The 24104-nt window shown below is 36.6% G+C and overlaps 1 protein-coding gene across 9 annotated transcripts in view; it reads right to left on the bottom strand.

Annotated features, from left to right (window-relative positions):
* The window catches only part of RALGAPA2 (Ral GTPase activating protein catalytic subunit alpha 2), a 134946-nt gene that overhangs the window by 82606 nt on the left and 28236 nt on the right, over positions 1–24104 (bottom strand). For 8 of the 9 annotated variants that reach the window (XR_011325495.1, XR_011325497.1, XR_011325496.1 and 5 more), the window contains 16 exons: positions 23749–23948; positions 21907–22137; positions 19527–19700; positions 18486–18623; positions 17744–17892; positions 17206–17317; positions 16212–16449; positions 15497–15661; positions 12512–12652; positions 9475–9597; positions 8852–8949; positions 6199–6289; positions 5860–6033; positions 3556–3749; positions 2987–3085; positions 2567–2722 (listed from right to left, as the gene is read on the bottom strand). Coding sequence is in view for 5 of the 9 variants with exons in the window: in XM_069787769.1 (XP_069643870.1) it covers positions 2567–2722; positions 2987–3085; positions 3556–3749; positions 5860–6033; positions 6199–6289; positions 8852–8949; positions 9475–9597; positions 12512–12652; positions 15497–15661; positions 16212–16449; positions 17206–17317; positions 17744–17892; positions 18486–18623; positions 19527–19700; positions 21907–22137; positions 23749–23948 (2483 nt within the window). In the remaining 4 variants the exon portion in view is untranslated. The remainder of the gene's footprint in view (positions 1–2566; positions 2723–2986; positions 3086–3555; positions 3750–5859; positions 6034–6198; positions 6290–8851; positions 8950–9474; positions 9598–12511; positions 12653–15496; positions 15662–16211; positions 16450–17205; positions 17318–17743; positions 17893–18485; positions 18624–19526; positions 19701–21906; positions 22138–23748; positions 23949–24104) is intronic. The other variant, XM_069787770.1, reaches the window with a different exon arrangement.

Raw genomic sequence — 24104 nt, 5'->3', positions numbered from 1 at the left:
GCACCTTGACGCTAATCATACTGGAAATACATATAAGGATTGTGCTTCATATCAACACATTGCATGAGAATCCAAGCTCCAAAGCACCATGAGCCAACACCTCCACCAGTTTCATAGCTAAGGAAAGCAAAACTGGAAGGACAGTAACACAAGGGAAAACTTGTGGTCAAGTGTGCCACCAAGAGGCAAAAAAAGCAAAACCGAGCAAGGCAAGGAAGAACAAAAGAGCAGCATCAGCGTGCAAAGTATCTGGGAAACCCTGGAATGATGTGAAATGTGGGGTCTGCCTTCATTACGCAGTCTTCACTTCATCTTTAACTTCTGCATTATAACTCTGCACGAGGACTGAAATCCAATGTGCACAGCAGGAAGAAGCTTAAAATCTGTGGAACCATTATTAATGCCAAAGTGCAATAAGTGGGGTGAGAAACAGTTCAACAACAACCGATCCCACATTTTAAAAATCTCCCAGTTTCTATGTAGGAAATGGTTCTCCAGGAAGCAGTCAGATTTCATAAAATAGAGCACCTTTCAGCTTAGAAAAAAGGAACTGCTAACAGCTAACACCTCTGAAAATCTGGCCATTTCATGGAAACGTATAGATGAAAACAACGTAAATCTTAAAATTACTGGGTTTTTTCCATCCCTAGGCCCTGTGTTGGCAGTGGCTGCTATACTGATTTGAGTGTCCTGTTTTCCCAAACATAAAAGTGAGTGTTTTTTTTTTAAATCTGGTCTACGTCAGGCTTTTAAGTTTCTTGTGTGTTTTATGTGAGAGGATTTAATGCTGTGCGGTTTTTAAAATTCAGAGGGTCTGATCATAGTGGGTGTCATCACAGTCTTTTTTTTTTGTAGGGAAATGGAATGAAGTTACTCTGTACACCAAGCAGTGTTAAACTGTCTGAAATCTGAATGGCATTAGTGAAATGAAAGAGTTAACAAGCTCTTCATTACTCTTGGGTAACATGTTGAGAGTGGCAAAAAGGGGAGTTCCCACTACACTTTTATTTTTCCCCATTTGTGCTTTATAAATGGCAGGTGGTTATGTTATTCTCTAAATTTCAGCAGCAGCCAGGACTCTTAGTTTTTTCCAGAAGAAAATCCTCTCCTTTCTATTCTTTTTTTTTTTTTTCCTCCGTTATCTATTTAAAAGGAAGATTTTCCAAATGCTCTAACTTTTCAGGAGGGGAACCAAGATACAGAGGGCAAGAGCTTGGTAACAATTTGTTATTTCTCTCATCTCAGAAATAACCAAACCTGTGCAAGTGTCTTCCTGCTGGCTTACTAGAGGCAACAGAAATAACTCTCAGAAGCAGAAGTGACCACTACAGGACTTATGAAGGGGTCTGTGTGCCCTCTGCTGGCATCCACAGCACAGCTCTAGCCATTGCTTTCATTAGGATGTTTTCAGGAAGAAAACTCACTCCTCCAGCTATAAAAACATGGAAATGTTTTTAGATATTCTCTATTTTTGTCTCTATTTCTTATAGTTTTTATGAGTATTTAGCTATTTCTGTGGCCCAATAATCTTCTTACATCTCAACAGATTAAGTATTTTCCTCATCTCCCACTGAATACTTTATTATTTAGGCCAACCCAGGAAACAAGGACCTAGAAACAACATTTATCCACAGAAATGGAATGTTTTGGCAGCACCTCTTGGTTACAGTGATAAGATGACCTTCTGCCTCAGTTCTCTCTCCAGTCCCTTTCGCACCAGTTAAAAAGAGCTGGTGTGACAGTTTTAAACACCCCCTAAAGGACTAATCTCAAAGGGGAAAATGTCTGGAGAGGAGAACATTAATTGCAATTTTTGAGGATGCCCTTGCAAGCAAGGGCATAGGGCATTCAAAGGGGCATGCTGAGAGCAGACACTGTTCATAAATAAACACAAAGCTCTTCATAGTCCCTCCTTTGACAAAGATCGTGTCTAGCATTTTACCTAGTGATAGAAGGTAAAAACATCTGTAACATGAGCTGGGAATAACTGCTGTCTCCCTGAAGGTGTATATAATGTGAACAACAAACCAACTCTGGCAGCTGCTCTGGAAGCAGTGACTTCACAGCATCACAGTTCATACAGGAATGTGGTAGGGCCGTTGGACACACAAGGCCCGTGCTTCGGCAGAACCAAAGTTTAAACGTACTGGTCAAACACACAGTTTGTCTCAAGACTTAACATCAACTGAGTGTTTGAACATTTTTAACGTGACCAGCTTGACCCAGCTACTAACCGTGCAATGCAGGTGGACAGAAACTCATCACACATTATTCCTCAGAAACGTCAGGAAACTGAGGAAGAAATACCAAATGTCCGTGATACAGTTGTGACAGTAAGTCACAAATAAGTAGTTGTTGTTTAAAAATGTATAACTGGGAGAGCAATGAGAAAGTTCGGACTACGTTATCTAAAGAGAGTACAGACTAGGCTACACAGGATAATTTCATGCAACAATTGTCGCAAAGCATTACTTCCTTTCTGCTTCAGATCTTCAAATATAAAAATACGGACATTTCCATCAGCACACAGTAATAAATTAATTTTTTTATCAGGTAGAGTTTGTACCTGGTCTTCACTTGTTAAACCAAGGTGCATCACAAAATAAAAATGAACCAGGAAATCAGAATTTGGCAGAACATCTTGACGCCTAGTCATCATAGCACAGATCAGCCTGTATGCCTGAAGTTTGCCTTCCTTATATTCATTTGGCAGGGTGGTTGCCTGAAAAGAGCAAAAACTTTGTATTATTACTTTTTTTCTAGTAGCCAGCTAATGCAAAACTGTATCTTCAGCACATTTAACATAAAGCAAATCTGTTTCATGTATTTATTAAAACAGATTCAAGTCCAAATAGCCGTTCGAAGGTATTTCATCTTCTTAGCCAGCAGTGATCATAAAAATTAAAAATAACACAACCAACATACACGAATTCTGTACTGATATAGAAGAAAATACTAATGTGTGAAAATTTTAGAAATAACTTACCTTGAACAACCATGATGCAAATATTCTGAGAGGAGGAATCAAGACAGGAGGAGAGGGAGTAGACTGATTGTCCACACTTATAGCAAGGTTGTCCCGTATCTAATATTTTTAAAAGAAGAGAGTTAATAAAACTGATAAAGAGCATTAATAAACTATTTCATTTTATTACTTTTTCATTTTATTTACTTTAAAGGCACTACACCCTGCGCTATAGTCTAAGGCAAAACTACCAGGAAAGCTTGTTCTACGGTGCTTCCCCACAGCCTAAGCAAATATTACCATTTGAGGTCACACCACGGGCTTTTACACCAAATACCAATGTTTGCGGTATTCTATTCTATACTTCTATTTCCCTTGCTACTGTTCCCTCACCCCATTTAAATTAACCAATCTAAGTTTTCTTGTCATGGAACAGGAACATTCTCTATTAGGGATACCTACTAGAAATCAAACAAGATTATCTTTCTTTATGGCAGAATCCTCCAAATCTCATGCTTGTGTTCCAGATGCTAATACTTTACAAGAAAAGAAAAATCATTGTAATTAGATGTAAACATCATATACAATACCTTTGCAAGTTTATACCACAACTCATAAAGATACCCAAAAACTTTTGCATGGATTTTAGGTGACTGTATATTGTTCACATCTCCAAGAATTCCCAAGATCCTCCTCCATAGCACAGCAGCAGAATCAGGATGCCAACCGATAAGGCTTCCACCAGCAATTATACTGCAGTCATCAGCAAGGAATTCACTACTGTCTGTAAATTTTAAAAAGTTTAATTTCCATGAATTAGAAATGCAGTGTCAATAAAATAGGAACATTACCCCTCCTAACCATCTTCCATTCCAAAAGTATTCTCTCCCACCAAATCATCTTTTTTCATTGCTCAAGCTAGCACATGATTCAAAGAAAAAAATGGCAGAAAATGTAGGCTAAAGGGCCTTCCACATAGAGACGACACAGCTATAGATCAGTTTTATATCAGACCGACTGCCCCCAATCAAGACTTTTTTTTTTTAGCAGGGAGGAAAATGCAGTTATATGGAACACCCATGTACTCCGAGAGATTTATTCAATCAATAACTGGCTTTTACAGGTAATATTTCTATTTCTAAAAGTCCTTTCTTTTTTAAGATCACACAGTGTAAAATGACCTGGAAACAGAACTGAACAAAGGAACTAAAAACTATGCACTACTAGTGATGAAGATATGTTCAGGCATTGTTATTTATCCAGAAGCAGTTTCTGAGATGGCAGTATGCAAACTGAGAAAGAAAGCTGGGTTTTGTGAAGACTGTCAGGATAATGGAATTAATATGCTTAAACAATAAAAGAAAAATTCCATATAGAAGTGCAAATTTTAATGACAAAAGCTGTTACATTATCTTCTATCAGACCAGGGAAAGCTGCGTAGCAGCCTGCCTGCAGGCAGAATCAGACCTATGGTCCAGCGTGGCACCCTGCAGTGCTCAGCAGCCAATGTTTTGAGGAAAGTTGCAGGAAACCTCTACGCAGGCAGAGGGAAATTACTTGTGTCCTTCCAGGGCCAAAAGAAAGTTAGCAAAGTAAAAGCCATTTTAGATGTTTTTGTCTGCTTGAATTTATTTTTAAAAAGCTTTGGGGATTTTTTTTCTTTTTTTGCTTTGTTTTATTTTTTGTAGCATTATGAATTCCCAAAGTGTTAAAACAGATGTTAGTTATTAAGCACATTAGAGGGACCTTCAACAGATCTATCATCAGGGAAATTGCATCTATGCTGTTCAGTGGTGGCGCATCAGTATGTTTTTTGCCTTACACCATAGACGTTTAAACTGCAAAACAAAGTTTTGTGACTTGGGTGAGAACCAGAAATGCAGTTAAGGGCACATTTGCTCTGTTGGGCAATTATACATTTCTTACCCCATTTTTCTTTTTAGTCTATGTTACCTTTCAGGTTATTTTATGTAATTCTTTCTCTCTGTACACAACAAAGGAGCAATCTTTGCATCACAGACATAAAGAAAGCAATGAATTTATCATACATAATAATCCTTACCATGTACTGTATCACATGCTACCTTCTGTACAACAGCAGTCTGAACTGTTGAACTGTAGGTGTGCTGGCTCATTAATTTAGAGATATTTCAAAGAAAAAGTGAATATGAAAAAAATATCCTTGAAACTATGTATGTTAGCAAAAACAGCCTATAAGATAGTTACTGAAATAACATCTGTCTTGCATTATTAGATGGGAAGGTACCTTTACAAATTGCAAAGAGTCAAAATATTTCAATAAATAATCATGAGTGTTGTATATGTTTAAGATACTATAAATAAAATAAAAAGGTAAAGGACTTTTACTTCCAAATTAACTCTTCTGAGAATGCGACTGATGACATCCTAGTGGAGTACAGGCATTGTGTACTTTGAAGTATAAATAAGGAGGGTAACAGGATTAAGATGAGGGAAGTTATCATGAATTAACCAGTTATTTCCTACCAGTCCATTCTGCTATGAAATAAAACCAATTAACTTAAAATATAAATTAATTTATTTTACTTGAACACTGGGGCAGGCTAAGAAAGCACAAGTGATCAGCTATCACGACTCAGCTGATTAGTAGTATTTTGACACAATAAGCAACCCAATTATTTTCAACTGTGCGATCATTTTCTGGATCACAATTGATTGGCACCTATATCAGCTTTCATTTGATTATCCAAATTCACTCTGGGCATTGAAAACTCATTTTTGAATGAGCATTATAAACGGAACTTCGTGATATATGCCAAACAAAACATACTTTTTATAAGCAAACTGAACTGCCTAAACTCCCTTTTTTGAGACAAAAATCTAAAATAGTAAATACATTTTCTGAAGTACAGTACCTGTTAAATTTGCAGTATCTGAAGGACTAAGCTGAAGCCAGCGAGGTGCATCAGGATCCACAGAAACATCTGCTGATGCATTAACTTCATGGTCTTCAGAAGCTTGCCAGGGGATAAGTGCGATCTCTACTTCATTATTATAGCCATTGGATGTGTCGCTGCTAACGCTTTCACCTAAAGCAAGACGAATATTAATCAAGATCACAAACCCTGTTTTTAAAGACTACATGAGCAAAAGCATTATGAGAAAAGTGTCTAATATATCTGTAACAGGATGAAATTATGACACTGATTTCAATTGCTACACTTAGGAAAAATACTGTATTATTTGAAACTCACTTTTTTCTCTCTCTCTATGATTTCCATGTGATTGCTGCAAGTCTACTTTCAAATCTAATTCAGCTGTACTACTGCTTCTTCGTACTAGTACCTTTGGAGAAAAAAAATTAATCTCAGCTTATTACAGTTTTGAGAACTAAATCATATTTTAGCAAATTTGAGATACACACAGTTATTAGAAATTAATTACAATTCAGTCAAGATATTTTCATGAATATTTAGACTGCCCAAATATCTTTAAATGTCTTAAGGAAACCGTCATGCTTTCAATTTCAGTCTTTATCCTCCCTTTCTTAAACTCAATTTTACACCAACAAGCAGGACTTTTTAGTTACGTTTTTCCACAAATCTGAAATCATTCAGTACTTTTAAAAGTATCAACAAATCTTTCAGGAAGAAATTAGTAGTCATCTCTTATGTTGGAGCATTATTGTGTTGCAAAACAACCCACACAAAGACACCTGATCTTTTGTTTACCTCCTTCTCCTTTGCCAAATGGATTCTTAGCCTACTTGCTGAAAACCCTTCAGACAATTTTCTGCTTCTAGATGATACTGCTCTGTCCCTAAGATAACTGTTGTTCTTTACATCTGGCAGATCACCTTCAAATTCACATTTCTTGCAACTCCATGTCATCTATAATAGCAAAACTTAATTTCTGTCAGAAAAATAGAATATGTTTTCCATTGCAAATATGGAACAAAAAGCCCCAGCGCCTTACCCCTAGGAGCATACTAGATCTAACTGCTGAAGGATTCTCTACTCTAAAATTCCTCAATTCAGTTAACATTTCTGAAATTCCATTTTGGTATTTGCAATTATTAGTATTACTATTTTTAAAATAAATTTCTTGAAGCAATTTCTGATCCACTGGCCAGACATTAATCCATTTGTTCTTTCTGCATATAGCTGTGTCCTGGTTTCGGTTGGGATAGAGTTAATTGTCTTCCTACTAGCTAGTATAGTGCTATGTTTGTGTTCAGTATGAGAAAAATGTTGGTAACACACTGATGTTTTCAGTTGTTGCTACGTAATGTTTAGACTAAAGTCAAGGATTTTTCAGCTTCTCATGCCCAGCCAGCAAGAAGGCTGGAGGGGCACAAGAAGTTGGCACAGGACACCCCCAGGGCACCTGACCCAAAGTGGCCAACAGGATATTCCATACCATGGGACATCACATCTAGTACAGGAACTGGGGGGAGTTGTCCTGGGGGGCGAGTCGCTACTCAGGGACTAATAGGTCAGCAGGTGGTGAGCAGTTGCATTGGGCATCACTTGTATATTCCAAACCTTTTATTTTTATTATTATTGTTGTTGTTATTATTATTAGTTTCCTCCTTTCTGTTTTATTAAACTGTTCTTATCTCAACCCAAGAGTTTCACTTTTTTTTCCCGATTCTCTCCCGCATCCCACTCGGTAGGGGGAGTGAGCGAGCGGCTGCGTGGTGCTTAGTTCCTGGCTGGGGTTAAACCACGACAATATGAGAAAGCAAATTATTGCCACCAAAGAGACAACTGCCTTGTAGAAATTATTACTATATTATCTAACTTTTTTTTTTTTTTTTTTAACATGGAGAGAATTGACAATCATTTGCAAGAAATACATGTTTGCTTGTGCTGCCTGATAGATTGTAGAGTGGTCTATCTTCCCTGGCAAATCTGGCTCTTAGTGATCACTGATGACAATATTTCAGTGGGTTGTGATATGAAGTCAAACTGGTTCACATGGTACATTAGCAAGTTATGTAGTGAATATATGGTCAAACTCCAGCTTCCACTTGCAAAAAGGGTGAAAGTGCAATATTGGTAGCAGCCTGGCAGTGTATGCTAATGAGTATTTTATAACACATACCTCTAAAATAGAATGGAGAGCCAGGTTAACTTTTAATTCCCCGAACTACTGAGCTTACTTCTCTCCCTCTCCCCTCTACCATGCAAAGCAGACCAGGTTTTCCTTCCTTTTTGAGACACTTCATTATTCCTGAAGCACTCAATGAAAGCACTCTGTAGAAAATATCTGGTCTCTCCTTTCTAGAGCTAAGTGTTCTAGACATATGGGAGAGCCAAGGTCCAAAGCTGAGATTCAGCTTGAAGTCCTCCATGCTGTACTACATTGTACTTCCACAATGATGATCAGCCTCAGTCATTTATTATCTCTACCGTTTATTCAAAAGTTGCATTAAAAATTTATGAAGCTTGCCTGTGCTAACCTTAACTTACACAAACATCTGCTATACATAGCTGGTGATACAAATTGTGCTGAAGGAAAGCATTTTCCCCAGTACTTTAAACCATCAAACATTTATTCCAGTGTACTGTAGCTCTATAATAGCCATGAATTATTTATATTTAAAGAGTTACGAACTTCTCGTTTATATTTAGTATATAAAAAACCCACAAAAGTCTTGTATAAAACTAGAATATAGCCAATTACATAAAACTGCATAAGCAACTGGCAAGATCAGGAGACACAGAATGATCATACCAAATAGCATAATGAAAACCTACAACTCAATTCCAGATTCCATACTAGAAATGTGATCAATGATTTTTTCACACTTTCAGTTGCTAGTTTCTAAACACTAAAAGGCATCTGATTAGAAATAAAACATTGCTAGAATCTTATTAATCATCACTTTCTATTTTGCCTTACTTGCTCAGCTTCATGTTCCTTCTTTGTATATCCCTTATTTTCCTGAACTGATCTGGAGTCTGAAGGAGTTAAATTATGAGAACTTCCAGTCTTTTTACCTAGAAATTTTAGAAAGTAAACAAGAAATATAGACATTTGTGGGACCAAAGTACATAGCAAATCATATGGAAATTTCAGTTATGTTTACATGTACACTTCTTATATTTATAGCTAAGTAATGCAACATTAAAATGGAATACAAGATGTTTTGAAAAATCCTTTGTAAGCATAACATATTTGGACAATAGGAACAGCAGTAGAACTGTTAACTTGAATACACAAAATTTAAAAGCAAGCCAGATAATAAAAATGTTTAAGAGTTACACAAAATGCATACATTCAAAGCTTTCATTTTTAACTGCCCCGCTTTATAAAAGGTCATGTGCTGCATTTGTGTTCTGTAACTTCTTTAAAATAGTTCTTTCCACAAGATACCAACAATATATTTAGTAAGAAAACAAGATAAAAAACATTTTAGAACAGAGGTGGAAACCAAAATAGATAAAAGCAGCATTTATGAGGCTCAACAAGTCTCAACACTTTTTCTTCAGAAGTACAGTATCGCTGTATTTTATCAAAATTACCTTGAAAAAAATCAGATGGAAACTGATCTGTAATATCTGAAGTGCTGCTACTTCGAGTTAGCTGCTGCTCTTGGTCTGCAAATAGGCCTGTTGAATTTTCCAGCTGTTGAGATTCTTCAACTTCTGTTGATTTAATTAAAACACAAAATATTTGCATCACTACAGAATTATGTACATGTGTGAATTCCTTACCTAAGAAAGCTATATGAAAAAGTGACCCATTCAAATATTTAGAACTCCCAGGTTACCAAGCTAGAATGTAACTCCTAGTTACAGAAGTTACAGTTGAAGTTTTATAAAATATCCTTAGAAAAACTGTAAAGTTTAGAGAGAGATGTATGAGCTGTGTAAGTGGTAAAAAGTCTAGAAAAAGGACAGAAATTACTTTGGGGGTTCAGAGTGCACAAGGAAGGGTAGGAGGATGTCATGTGAATAAAGCTATGTTTTTCAGTGCTAGAGACCCAGACTAGACCCTGTTTGTTCTGGAAACAGAAATAATAGAGGAGGCGCAGCAAAACTACTATAAATGCATAGTGCAGAAAAGATGGCTGTGCTTACTGACTTTTTTTTCCATAAAGAGGGGAAAGGGAGAATAAAAAAGGCAAAAATTCAAACAGAGTAAAAAAAGATCTGAGCTACATATGATTCAGGCTTAGTTTGTGAGGACAAACTGAATCATGCAGCTTTTTTGCTGTAACTGCAAATGAGAAATAAAAAGAGAGGAGAGGCATGAAAATTCAAGTGACAAAGTAAACTGACATACTGGGGAAGAAGCAACAGGAACTCTTGAGATTAGCTAGCAACACAATGCTTTTAGAAATGCATTTCTCTTAGCATTGGGGGGTGGGTGGGGATAGACAGTAACACTTGGGATCAAGTATGTTCCCATTCAGTAGCAGCACTTTCAGCTATGGCCACAACACTGGTTAATGCCACCTACCATACCTAAGCTAATTGCTAACTCTCTCCCTGGAAAGCTGTCAAAGAGCTGACCCACACCCCCTGCCAAAGCTGACCCAACCGAACCACCAGCAGACTGTACAAGGTGTTCGATCTGCACAGCCAATGCTATTTTCCTTTTTTAAAAAATTATGAAAAATGCTGCTGTAGCAACTCTTATGAGAACCCTTGAATTTCTTTTTTTCAATAAAGAACATGGGCTGAATTAGTAAACCTTCCAGATTTCTTTCAGCATATTGTTACATGATATGCACATTAATAAAATTGACCAGCTTTCTACTCTCCTCCTCTTGTCTCCTTTCCTCTGCTCTGCTTTCTGTCTGCTCCACAGGCACTGACGTTGAGGCTACACTTACTCAGAAATGAGCAAGAAGCACAGCCCCTTGGGGTACAAGATTACAGACCAATATACACAGATTGCAGCCACAGCCTGCAGGAGGACAGTATGCTTAGTTCACTCAATCTACGCTACCAAGTGAGTTTAAATAATACTTAAATACTTAATAAACATTGCGTGTATTTCAGAAAATTATCTCACAAATACACATGTACAAAAACCTAACTGTTCTGGTATTTACTGACCTCAAAGTATCACTGTTGACTTTAAATGTCTTACAGAAAGCAATAAAATAAAATGATAAATTAAATTCACTAGCTAGAACAATTTCAGTGTTACAACTGAAGATAACTCGAGATGAAAAAACACTAAAGATATTTCACAGAATAGGAATCCCTAGACAGCCATAATGGACCACATACAAAACTTTTCTTTTCTTGCTACAGCAGCTAATGACTCTGGTTAGGGCTCAAGAGTCAGAAATCCCTCCCAGGAAGCAAAATGTGGGAGGTTAAAGTCCTATTTTCAGAGACTTACTAGCTGGAAACAGAAATAAAAGAAAGTCTGCTAACACGATAGAGAAATCTCACTGCTTCCACCAACACTTCTTGGCTAGGTGATTGGATGAAAGTCCTACAACAAAGTAGCTTTGTATTCTCAGGCCATTACATCTGTTTTTCACACCTATGTCTGGGTACCAGTACAGAATTCAGTTCAGAAGTTGTATGCTTAGGGTTTGTTCGAGCTTTATCACAACAGCAAGTCCCACAGGACAAGACTGTATGAAAAGCAGGAAAAAAGTTTACTACACTTTTTAGCAAAAATACGCCCACTTCAGTCTAAATAACCACTAAAATGCCCAAATCTGGATTGCTGCCTTTAATTTTTGCATTCCTAGTCCTCAGTATATTTGGTCTGCACTGTATTAAAACTTTTTAACAATTACTTGGAAACCTTTAATAAATAAAGTAATTCAAAGTGTAAACATGAATAAAGGGATTTCTTTATTAAGAAATCAAAATAAATTTTACTTTAGTTACTAGGGAATATAAATCTAATTGTAATTCATGGTAGTCTTTAATATTAAAATGAACAAAAACTGCATTGCTTGCAGTACTACAAACATTTTGAGAGAAATCAAACACTATCTGAGAACTAGGAGGCACAGACAAATCTTTTAATTTGCTTCTGGAATCAATAATTACAGGAAGAATTCTTTAGAAGAAAAAAAAAATCCACATTTGTAAGCATCAATTTGTAACTGAGTGTAACATAGATTGAATGAGATTTCTTCTGTAAATTGAACAGCTCCACCAGCTGCATTTCTTTGCCTGCATATTTTGTTTGCACTAGCTCATACATTCAAGCATTCAACTAGTTTCTACAGTAGCTCCTTGAAAGGATATTGCTGTCCTCCTTTTCCCTGCAAAGGTTACTTATTTTGACAATGAACCCCATGACAGAATAACAAAAAAGCATTAGAAGTAGCCACTTTTTGCCACCCTTTGTAACTCTGAAAAAGGACAAGATATGCTCCTATTAAACTTACTCATCTCTTAATGGCTACCAATATTACTCAACACCATGTTTTTAACAGATCCTATGCATGGGAAACAGAACCAGTGTAAAACATCTCATTCCACACTAAAGAATAATCAACTAGACAGAAAGGGAGTAGACAGACAGCAGTTTAAAAATACAAAGAACATTTATATAAAAGATGACTTTAAAGTACAGTACCTGACAGTCTGTGAGAGCAAGAAGTGTAAGAGATACCAGGTAAAAGAGAGCTCACAGTGTGAAGCAGAAGAGGTACACTTTTAGTAGCTGGCAAAGCCTCATAAAGATGAACACAGTTGCTGATAGACTGGCTTCGCTTAGCTTCCAGGAAAAAATAAAGCAATAATTATGTCAGAAAAAATAATGAAATATTTTGGGTTTTGAATGTCATGATACAATGAAACACAAAGCTTTTGAAAAAAAATAGTTTTACAACATTAAGCCCAGAAGTACTTCCCATAAGCTGTAAGTTAATAATGTGCAACTGTATCTCACACATTGGAAGTGCAATAATCAGTGGCTTCTGAAACACAGCAGTTTCACAACATGGAGTATTTCATTTTGTCAGTGTATGATTCCTATCTCTGGGCTAATTCGACTTACCCTTTTTTCTTTTCATTGAAGTATCTGTAGCAGTACATATAGCTCAAAAATAAAGAATGGAAAACTTATTCAAATTCCCCTTTACTAGCAGTGCTCCCCCCAAAAACCAGCTACCACTTTCATTCATTCATCTCTGCTGAAAACAATCCATTTTCATCTGAGAAGTGGGACAGTGTGCTTCTCAAAAATTGATCTGAAGATACAGCTGCCTCTGGTTTTGCTTTTAAAACTTGGCAACCCAGCTCCAGACTGGATAAAGCCCTAGGTACCCTGGTCTAATGGACAGCTGACCCTGCTTTGAGCAGGAGGTGAGACTTGATGAAGTTCCTTACACCCTGTATTATGCTGTGCACTCTGGTTTTGGGGTACTGAGCCCTGCTTTCCACATTTCTGAACAGGATGATGAAAGGGACGCAAGTTACGTGACAGCTTTTAAGAGTTCTTAAGTCACCACAAGGGAAGGTAGAAGACAAGTGCAGTCTGAATGCAAACCTTAGTGAATTTCTCTTCAAAATAGCAACACTTAAATGGGTTCACTGTTTCTTTGAAAAAGAAAGGCCACCAGAAAAACACTTTCCAAGGTGGCTAACACTCTAGAAGCTGTCTAACATCATTAAAAACTTGGTATTTTATGGATTAATATGCAATTGTCATAAGCTTGAAGTATCCTTTAGAGAAAAACAGCAATTTACCATCAATTGTATTACTAAAAGTTATGCTGAATTACAGAATTCTCTAACCGAAATGTATTGGGAAAAAAAAATCTTATTCACTGTACAGTTTCTCTTCTTGTACACAGCAACGTCAATGCTAACACTTAGAAGATAGAGTGGAAGAATGAGGAAGCAAAAATACTCAGAAGTAGGGTAGCAGGCAAAAGATTTTCTGCTGTTGCAGAAATACTCTGGCTCTTGCTCTTACAACTCTAGATACAAGCAGCAGATCAAAAGAAAGTCTTACCTGGAAGCAGGAGATGCTCTGGTATTTGTATGTTGATTTAGGGGTTTGTTTTTAAATGGAAGAGGGAGAATATTAGAGATTTAAAAGAAGCCCCCAGTGGGGGACACTTTTCCCAAAATGTTGACTGATAAAGAAAGTCCTCCCATGAACAGCTCTGGCTTCTGTATTACCTTAGGGACTGCTACATTTCATTCTGAAAGATGACACCTCTGAAGGCTTAGTAGCCAAGTTTTGTGTTTCTAAATAATTTTACATTAGAAAAGGGATATACATTTTATGTATTTGAAATAATTATTTGCTATAACCGCATGTGCAAATATAAAACTTTTTTGCACCTGCTGATTTGGGAGCTATTGATCATCACCATTGCACCTGCTGATTTGGGAGCCATTGATCATCACCAATCCCATGAAAGCCAGAATAATTGTCTTTTTGTACGACCATGAAACACAAAATGAAACTAAGGGCTTTTTACACATGTTCATCCTCCTACCTGACAACCTACTTGCTCGCCACCAAATAAGCTTTTCTTAAAGTTAGGAAGTTCCTTTAATTTGAACACACACAACCAAGAAAAGTCCTTGCTGATCAATACTTCCAGGTTCTCTCTATTTCCCTGGTGAAAAGTCTAGGGGAGAAATGCTGTACCAGAAGAAAGAATTCTCTGCTGGAGCACAAATAAGAACTTGCTGAATTTAAAAATAAAACAGACATAAAGAATGAATTGACTCCATTGCCAAAATGTTTTGTGATCTAAGCTGAAGACTGTGGCTTAGTTATGAAGCCTGTAGCCACAAAAACATAATAAATCACCTTCAAATTCTCCTGGTAAGAAACACAACTAATCCGTCATGAATGAGGAAGGAAGCTGTGCAGCAAAATATCTCCTACTCAAAAGCAGGAGATTTTCTACAGAGGGTTTTAATCCATAGCCCATTGAATTGGAACACAGAAACATGCTATCATGAAATAAAAAAGAAATCAAATTCAGGCTGCTGAAACGCTTGAAAAATCAGGTATCAGTTCAATGCCTGGGGTCTCAGACATTCCCCCATCAATCCTCACCCCTGTTCTCCCTTCTCCTGTTTTCCTCTTTCCAGAAGTAAACATGAGAGAAAAAAGGAAAAGGAGATGCTATACATACTTCATCATGCTAATAAAAAGAAAGCAAATAAAGCGAGTAAGAAAGGATGAAATTGTTTATTAAATATCTGGTTTACCATGTGCACACAGTAAATAGCTAGCTGTACGAAAGTTCAGAAGCAATATCTATATTTGACTGATGTTAATAAATGCTTTCTTATAAATTGATAAAAATAGCAATGTACTTTACTTCTTTACAAAAAACATAACTTGCACATAACTAACTTCAATTAAATGTAATGTATCTAAAAGCATATATTTAGAATTTTCCAAAATACTTTGATTCTTCATTCATACTGGTAGCAATCAAGATGTCCAGACACAGGTACGCAACATCTCTGATAAGGCATTTAATTACTAAGTTGCATGACTTTTGGAAGCAGCCACAACTTCAAGGCAGATTTAAAACCTGAGTGTTACAGAGTGTTTGGGAACATAAGCATTTAGTTATTGTCTAACCTGTTGCTCTCTGACGAACAATATTTCTTGCTTTCTCAACTCCTGGGGCTCCAGAGGTTGTAGCACTTCTGAACCTCATTGGTTCCACAACTTCAGGATGACTTTTCCAACTTAATGAAAAAGATCTTCCCACTACAGCTGTCTTCTGAGGCTCTAAAATGCCACCTTAGAGATAAAGAAAACAAAATTCTCTAGCATTGTATGCTTTGGCACATATTTTTGTTAAAGTATGAATGGATTTACAAGCACTCAGACATGAAAAATATTAACCTTTTAAACAACATAGAGGAATCTTTACTATTATTAAAAAAGAATCACTACTTCAACTGTGTGCATCAATTGCAAGGTGGCACATAAATGTAGCTAAAATACTGTAATGAATAAAGTTTAATGAAAATACATGGAAAAGAATTTTTACATTGATGTCTATGCCAGACCACAGCACAGGAAACCACATTTCATTTCTGCTACACAGAAAAGACTGATTTTGAGTGCATACTAAAAACTGCTAAATAGCTATCTTCTATTGACCCCAATTACCTTTCCTCCCACAATGAAGGATGAGAATACATAAATCCAAAGCACTTCACATTTGATTAAATAGGCTCTTACAATAGATTAATTAGTATTTAATGTTAGATTAAATTAATTTTTAAGTTTAAACTTAAATATTTAACTTGTTTGATACAAAAAGCACTGAAGCACAGAGACTAACCTTTTCCTCTCTGCTTTTTTTCCTTTTGTTCACTGAGCTTATCCAATGGTAAGTTTGTCATTTCCACCCCATACACGGTTCTTGCTAGCACTGCTGTTAAAGAGTCCATTATATTGGCCCACTCATTTATGAGCTCCTCCCAGTCTGTCAGGGCAGACAGAACACTGAGCAGCTCATCCCACAGCTCCCGAGAAATGTAAACGCTCAGGTTTGCTCTGATCCAAGCCACAATGAGGGTCTGAGAGAAAAGAAACAAGTGACAGTTCATGCATTTCTGTCAAGATGAATTCAGCACACCAACATGCATATTAACATTGATTATTCATGATGCACAGATATTATGCATAGCTATTTTTCATTAAAAAAAACACTCCCAGAAATTGGTGGGTAAATAATTGTGAAAGTTACTGACTACGGAATTCTAAAAATTCCAAAATGTATGTTTCGGGTTGTCTATATGTTCTCTGGTAAACTGAAATAATACACTGTGTATAAAAATAATAATAGAATGAAGAACTGTCTCGTATACCTACAGAATGATTGTAGTGATTGCGCTACGCCAATGACACTCAGACCTAGATACTGTAGCTGAGCATGCAAAGTACAATACAATGTATAAATGTTTTCATCTCATTCAGTGTCACTGGGTTCTGACTCGCCAGCTGAACTTCTAGGAAAATAGTTACATCAGGCTTACGCTTTAGAGATACTCATTGAAGACACCTCACAAAAAGATTGTGTGCCTGCCTGTTCTACCATGGTTTTTAATAGAGTCCTGAAGAACAGATCAAATCAACTGCTTGTTGCACCTGGAATCTGTCTCCCTCTGTTAGGAACAGTTTACAAAATAATTACTTGTATTACTGCAAAGGAGAATTTTTTCATGTTTTACAAGTACATTTTATAGTACTGTGCAATAGTATTTAACTAAAACTAGGGGTAATTATCATGAAAAATCAACATAAAAACCAACCAAACCAACCCAAACACTCACTCGGAAAAGTAATCCCGACATGCTTTGAGCGAACGTATCCTCTGTTTGGTTTTCTTTTGGCTTCTGCATCACAGCTTCTGTTATTCTAAGGAGTATCTGTAACATCTGTTCCCTGGTTCCAAAACAAAATTGTACTTTTTGTTCACGTTCTATTAACTGTACTTGTTAATTTTCATGTACCAAAACGCCCTCTTAATTCTCCAGTAAGCCTTACATATTAGGAATGTGATCACACTTCAGACTTCACAGATCATTTGCAAAATAACATTAGTTGGTTTTGGACTGTAAAAACTAATTTTTGAGAAGGTGAAGTCAGGAATGGAAATACCAGCCAGAACCTTGAAGTCAAATAGTATCATGATGTAGACTCAGCAGCACCTGCAATCTCACAAATCAATTCAGAGGCCAGTCACAAGCGTGATTTACGTAGTAAGGTCTATCCCCAAGAAAGCCAGTCTTTCCCCGACTCGATAATACTCCCATAAAGTTAAAACATTCATAATTTTCTCTTAAATGATGCAGAATATATTAAGCTTACCATGTCTTTTTATTCATTGATAGTTCCATTATCATGCGCCTAAAGATACTCAGAACTGCTTTGCAAGCATCAACTTGCTCCTTCAGAAGCACAGGGACTTCAATGCATGGTTCCAATAAGAAAACATTCGCTGAGTTTGTCAAGAATACCTTCAAAACAGGCATTTACAGTCTGTTTACATAGTGTCAGGAATAAAAAAGTCAAGACTTAAAATAAAATACTTCTCCTCCTCCAGTCAAACCTTTCATTTTCCTTAGAGCAAGTTTCATGTTTTACCTATAACTTCATTTTTCTACATCATTCTAGTGAAAAGTCAGGTGGCATTTCAGACCCAATAAAGTCGTGCATTGCACAGTATGGGTTTTGTAGGCATCCCTTCTATTTGGTCAGGTAAGAGTACCATTCCTCCAGCTACTCATTTCCTGGCATTATGTGCTTGAGGAACCACCAATATTTCCAGTAAATGAGGTTCAAGGAAAGCAAATGTACAGTTCTGATTAATTCCTAGCACCCACAGTAGAAAAGAAAATGAACTGTCTGTCTTAAAACAGGTATCTGGCTCTAAGACATGGTCACATGGTTTAATATTAATTTTTAAAAAGTAACAAGTGAAGTCCAAATTGTATCTTACAAAAACCATCAACTGCTGGTAGTTGTTTTCCTTATGTACTATACTATAATTTGTAATGTGAGTTACATGATTATGTAAGTTACAGCCTTGTTCCCTTTCTAGACACCACACCTGTAACGCAGCTTGAGCACCAGCTTTAACATTTTTGTCCTCGTCTTCTAATATACATCCTCTGCTAACAGCACTGGTAAAGGAGTATGTTCTTCCCCAGCTGGATGAGCGCTTATGTCCTGAATGGTCAGAGGAAAGCTTTGAAAAACATAATTCAGTTAGTGACAAAGCAGAAAGGAGTATGTCCATATTTATTCAAAATTATTTAAAATGTCAAAAGCAAAAAAGTGGGAACTGTCATGTCCTACATTCATTTCAGCAAGGAATTCATGTCTATTATTTCTTAATCGCTGAACAGACAGACAGTATATGAAATTTAAAGCTTCATAAAACTTTTAAGAGCTATGTTGTTTAAAATATTTTATATTACATTTGTAGTCACTGATTGCAGTAATATTTGAATTTAAGCCTGGCAAAACAATAAATCCCCTACAAAAATAATCTGTCAAAACCTTGTAATTCTCACTATGTTTTTACAACTTGATCCTCTTTCTCAGTACTACAAAACTTCCCTTTAAATAACTTCACAGTGTCAAAGTCAACTTCTACTGATGGTTCAAAATATAGGATACTAAAAAGATGATGCACAGAATTTGTATCTACACTTTAGTTTCCTAGATTAAGGCATTTGAATCCAAATATTTCATCCAGAATATACAAATTAGCAGATATTTTCAAATTCTTAAGTAACTACCACCAAAAGGAAATAGTCCTACATATACTAGGCCAACAGACAGTGTAAATTTTAACACTGCAGAACGTATTAGTATTTCTTCCCTTAAGTTTTTGCTATCCTATTTGTTTAGATAGGGAATAATCAACAAATTACATTTTTCAAAATAGCTGCAATGTTTCCCTGCACTCAGTAAGAGCTACTCAACACTCAATATTTATTTCAATGTCTGGACCTTAAATAAAAGCATTTTTTAATCTTGGTTTTCCACACATTTTTCAAATTGTTATTCATCTACAAAGGGAGTTTAAAACTTAAATCATATAATGCATGCAAACAGAATAAAGTAAGCAACACTGATACCATACATGTTTACCATCCGTTTGCACTGATGAATCCTCTAAGTTGACAACAGCATCCTGACTGTCTTCCTTTTTGTCTGGCTCCTCCATGAACACAGGTTTCTCTTGCAGTATCCACTTTCGATACACCTTAACCACTTTTCGTGTTGCAGATACATCAGAAGGTGGCAATAAAAAAGCCTAAATTAAAAAGTTAACTAATTTTACTATATATAGGACACAGATGTGCATGCATATATAAAAACACTCACACACCACCACCCATAAATAACACAGCTCAGAAAAGAAAGGATACATAATTTTTACTTTTCTGTCTGTATTAGAAGGAGTTATGATTAATCAACAACCTATGCATATTATCTACATCATTCACAATTCCATAACTATTAATTCCAAATTACTTCCATGTTGTATTTGTTTGGACAAAAACAGAGGTGGTTTTTCCTCCTTGCAAGCTCTTTAATAACTTAACATGGATTCATCTCACAAGGCATTACTAGCCATAGAGGTCTGGCTGGCTAAACTTAGGTACTATGCCACACTTCCTGGAGAAGGCAACTTCAAATTACATCAGCAGTATACAATGTGAAATGCCATTTCAGCAAGTGTAGGTAGAGACAAGACAGTAAGTTGCGATGAGGATAACAGTAGCTGGCATTTGATCCTTTCTCACTACAGTTTTGGAAATCAACACAATGAATTTATTTTCAACATGCTACTCAATGTCTCGATATTTGGGAATCACTCTGTGAAGATGTCCCGTATGAAAGCTTACAAAAGCTACACTGGCTGCTTCCCCACATTTCTGGAGGCCTGAGGAAACTGAAGAAAATACAGTGACAGAAGACCTTTGCACTGCAGTGAACAAGCACGGAAATCAATGTCTGAAAATGTCATCTGGTACAAAAAAGCGTATTTTGCCAACAAAAAAAATTTGATATCAATATGCATTATATTACAAAACCACTGAAGGAGATGAAAATACATTTTTCATACTAAAAAAGAGGTCCTTCCAACTAGATTACCCACTCTCCATGATTAACAGGGCCAAAAACTATAGCATTGCACTTCAGACAACTCAGTCACTCATAGTATATTTTCACATAACCAGTTTAGCTGCAAAACTGTTACAAAAATATCTTGCTCATGTTGGGGAATATCTTTGCGTCATGTACATTTCCTTGTCTCTAGTCAGCACGAAGTTCAACATCCAACAGCTGATTGCAACAAAAATTGAAGGGTTAACAAAAGCAAGTTTAAATATGCCATATAACAAGTGTATGTGAAATTTCTGAAAAGGTCTTCTCAGACACTGTCAAGTTATTAAGGATGCAGAAACTGAAAAAGCCAGAAGCCACCTGCTAGAATATTAGAGAAACAGCAGCTCATCAGTGGGATGAATGGGCACTACACAGAATGCTTTCAGAAAGACGAAGAAGTAGGGTAGAACGGAAAAAGAAAAAAAAAGTAGAGAAAGAAAAAAAAAAAAAGGAGATTCACAGTGACTAGTGAGATTCCTGTAAGTGAGAGATAAACACAAAAAGGATCCAAACACCATTATCTGTTTCAATTACTAAACACTGATCATATTTAATAAAAATAAAAAGTACTGCATCATGCTAGCCTTTGTTCCATGGAAGCTGGTCTAACCTTACATACTCTGAACAAACACCAGGAGAGGGCAGCATGCCACAGCAGTTCTTAACATACACAGACGTACTCCTGCCGGTCAAAATGCCATCCATCCCACTGAAAGGCAGTGGAGCAAGGAGCTCCTAAACCATGCCACACAAGATACTTCATAATAAAGCATGTGTGCTCACTCAGCCGCTGGAGAGTATCTTCTGCACATCTATGTGACCTGGAACAGCTGCTTCAACCAATTGCTACCTTGGTACCAGACAAAAAAAAAAAAAGGGACTCTCCAGTAGGTCCACATGTAGTTTTATCCCAAACAATTGAAAAGATGTCAAATTAATAAAAAAATACTAGTAGAAGCAATCTATGTTCAAACAGACATTAAATACTGACATTGATTACAGGAACAAGAATCTTACTAATTCAAATAATAAATTTGCAAGCCAATAACTCTTTATGCACCTTTAAATTACATCACAATACCAAGAACAAATAAAGTGGCCCATTCAAATGGGATACGTTGCCGTCTGGCATCAGCAACAAGCTTCAGTTCTTATAAAAATTTCATAATTTTATCGTTAAAACTAGACCTAGGAAGGACTCCAAACTAAAAGGGTGCTGGCGTGATTAGCATCAAGTTTGACCAGTTATCTGACTAACAGCCTTCACAGTGTTCTTTCTCATAACCATGACATTTCCTTTAAAAAAAAATATATATATACAATAGCAACTAAACATACATACTTACTTGTCGAAACACCTCATTAACAAAGTTAACATATCCTCGAGTGGATAAGAGGATTCTCTGCACCATCTCATAGACAGTCCGGTGCTGCTCTTCAATGCTGCAGAGGCTGGAATTGCTGAGCCTTCTGTCAGACAAGGTGCTGCTGTTAGAGTGGCTTCTCTCCTGCTCGCTTGCATAAGACATACTGGTTTCCAGCTCTGCATTTTTATCTTGGTTTACAACACCAACAGTCTACACAGAAGAAAATGCAGGCTTAATTAAATAACTGAAATAGTGTACAAGAAAAATCTGGAGTACTTATGCAGAACTCAAGATACTAGTGCTCTTTTTCACACAACACACTGGGATCCCAGCAGTCAAGAAGTGTAATTTTCAGTCTACTACTTGATCCAAGAAGGAATTTGGTCTTATACTGTGCATGATGTACACTTCATACGGGTCCCCCCAGCCCAGAACAGCTGACTTGTCCACGCCATAAGACAAAAAAAGAGAGACGGGTGCAGTGGTGGAAGTAGCGAACAGACACAGTGGAGAAGAATCCCCAAGTCCCTTCATTTTTGGGAAGAGATGGATCATACCACTATATACAGCTCATACTCTTGCACATTATTATTCCTGACAACTCTTTGTCAGGTTTTGTTCTGGCTTTACGTGTATTTTGCAACATCTTGAACCATGTCCAGCTAAAATGATTCAGTCAGGAGAAGACAGAGGACTACAAAACTGCTTTTGAGTTACCACAAAAAGAACTCCAACTTACACTAACTCAAAGCATTGCCCAAATGCAGTTCTGCTTCATGTCTACATTAATAAGGCTGCCCCTGTTCAACCAAGTGAGCAGTAACTGAGCAGCAATAACATCTCTGCTGCTTTTCACAATGAACTTTTTTGGTAATATTCAGCCACACTCGCGAGACACTGGCTACAGTCAGTGAGCTTCAAAACCACTAAGAAGTCAGCATGTGCCAAAAGCTGGCACACAGCTTCAGCTAAGTGGTAACTTTTGACCAGTTTCTGTTTTGATGGCAGCAATACCTTTATGCAACCTGAATATTTATTTGGTGTCAGCTGTCTATAAAATCCAGTGAGAAGAAAAAAATTATTTTTCCAGGTTATGTCTGTTGGAATGGCACAGCAGTTTATACAAAAGGTGGAATTTCCAATGAGAAAGAAAAGATCAAGCACTTTCAGTAAGCAAGCTACACTTAGCTGGTTGAGGGCTTCAAACTTCTACAATGAAGAACTCCAAAAACAACTGACATGAAAATATACAGTTCTGCCATAATAGTTAATGTATGCTTTTCCGCTGAATACAGATTTGACACTGACCTACTATTCAAGAGAAGAATATAAGTTGACATTGATCCTAAATTGTTAACAGGAAGCTGGAGACTATCTTAAAAGAAAGAGCATCTATTTCTGTAAAATTCATTGTGAAGTCCCTAATCCTACAGAAGTCTCAACCAGCAATTTGAAAGTGAAATATTTTTTTAATATCTCATTGGAAACAGCTGCTATAATCAAGAGGAAAAGAAAGCAGCCTTTGATGTTGCTGGGAAATGGTCCATGGCACAAATAAGTTTGACAGTTTACAGATTAAATTCCAAAAGTCTAAACATAATACTGATGAAGCCAGTAAGGCATACAGCTACAAGGAAAAAAAATTTCTAGTAAATTACTAAAGGGTTTCCCTCAGAGACTCCCTCCATCACAGAAAAAAAAAAAATCAAATAATCAAATACACCATTTATTCACTTAGGAGTAGCATTTCTTTCTTGCATTGTGATCATTTGCAAGGTTAGCATGTACATAAGAAAAAAAGAGGTAAACTTAAAAGCACACCTGAATAATTTTAGGGAGCATTTCTCCTCCATTTTTTGTATTCTGAACAGCAGTTAAGTATTTCTTTTCAAGAAAGAAAGTAACAAGCCACTTAATAAAAACAACTCGAGCTGCCATATATGGGATTTTTGTGCTATAGACATTTTCATTGTTTCGTGTTGCAGTAATGTATACTGGTCTTGGTCTTATATCAGGAATATCTGGTGAGATAAAAAGAGAAGATAAAGAAAAACTAACCTTAAAAAACTGTAATTGCTTCCAGACTCTGGTTAAATGTATTGAACATGTCACCAACAACATTTTCTCCACACAAAATAACAGATGCAATGACTGACTGCTTTTATTATATTAATACT

This window comes from Haliaeetus albicilla, chromosome 7 (genome assembly GCF_947461875.1).
Source record: "Haliaeetus albicilla chromosome 7, bHalAlb1.1, whole genome shotgun sequence".
In the NCBI taxonomy this organism is placed as follows: domain Eukaryota; kingdom Metazoa; phylum Chordata; class Aves; order Accipitriformes; family Accipitridae; genus Haliaeetus; species Haliaeetus albicilla.
This window is presented reverse-complemented; position numbering and strand designations above follow the sequence as displayed.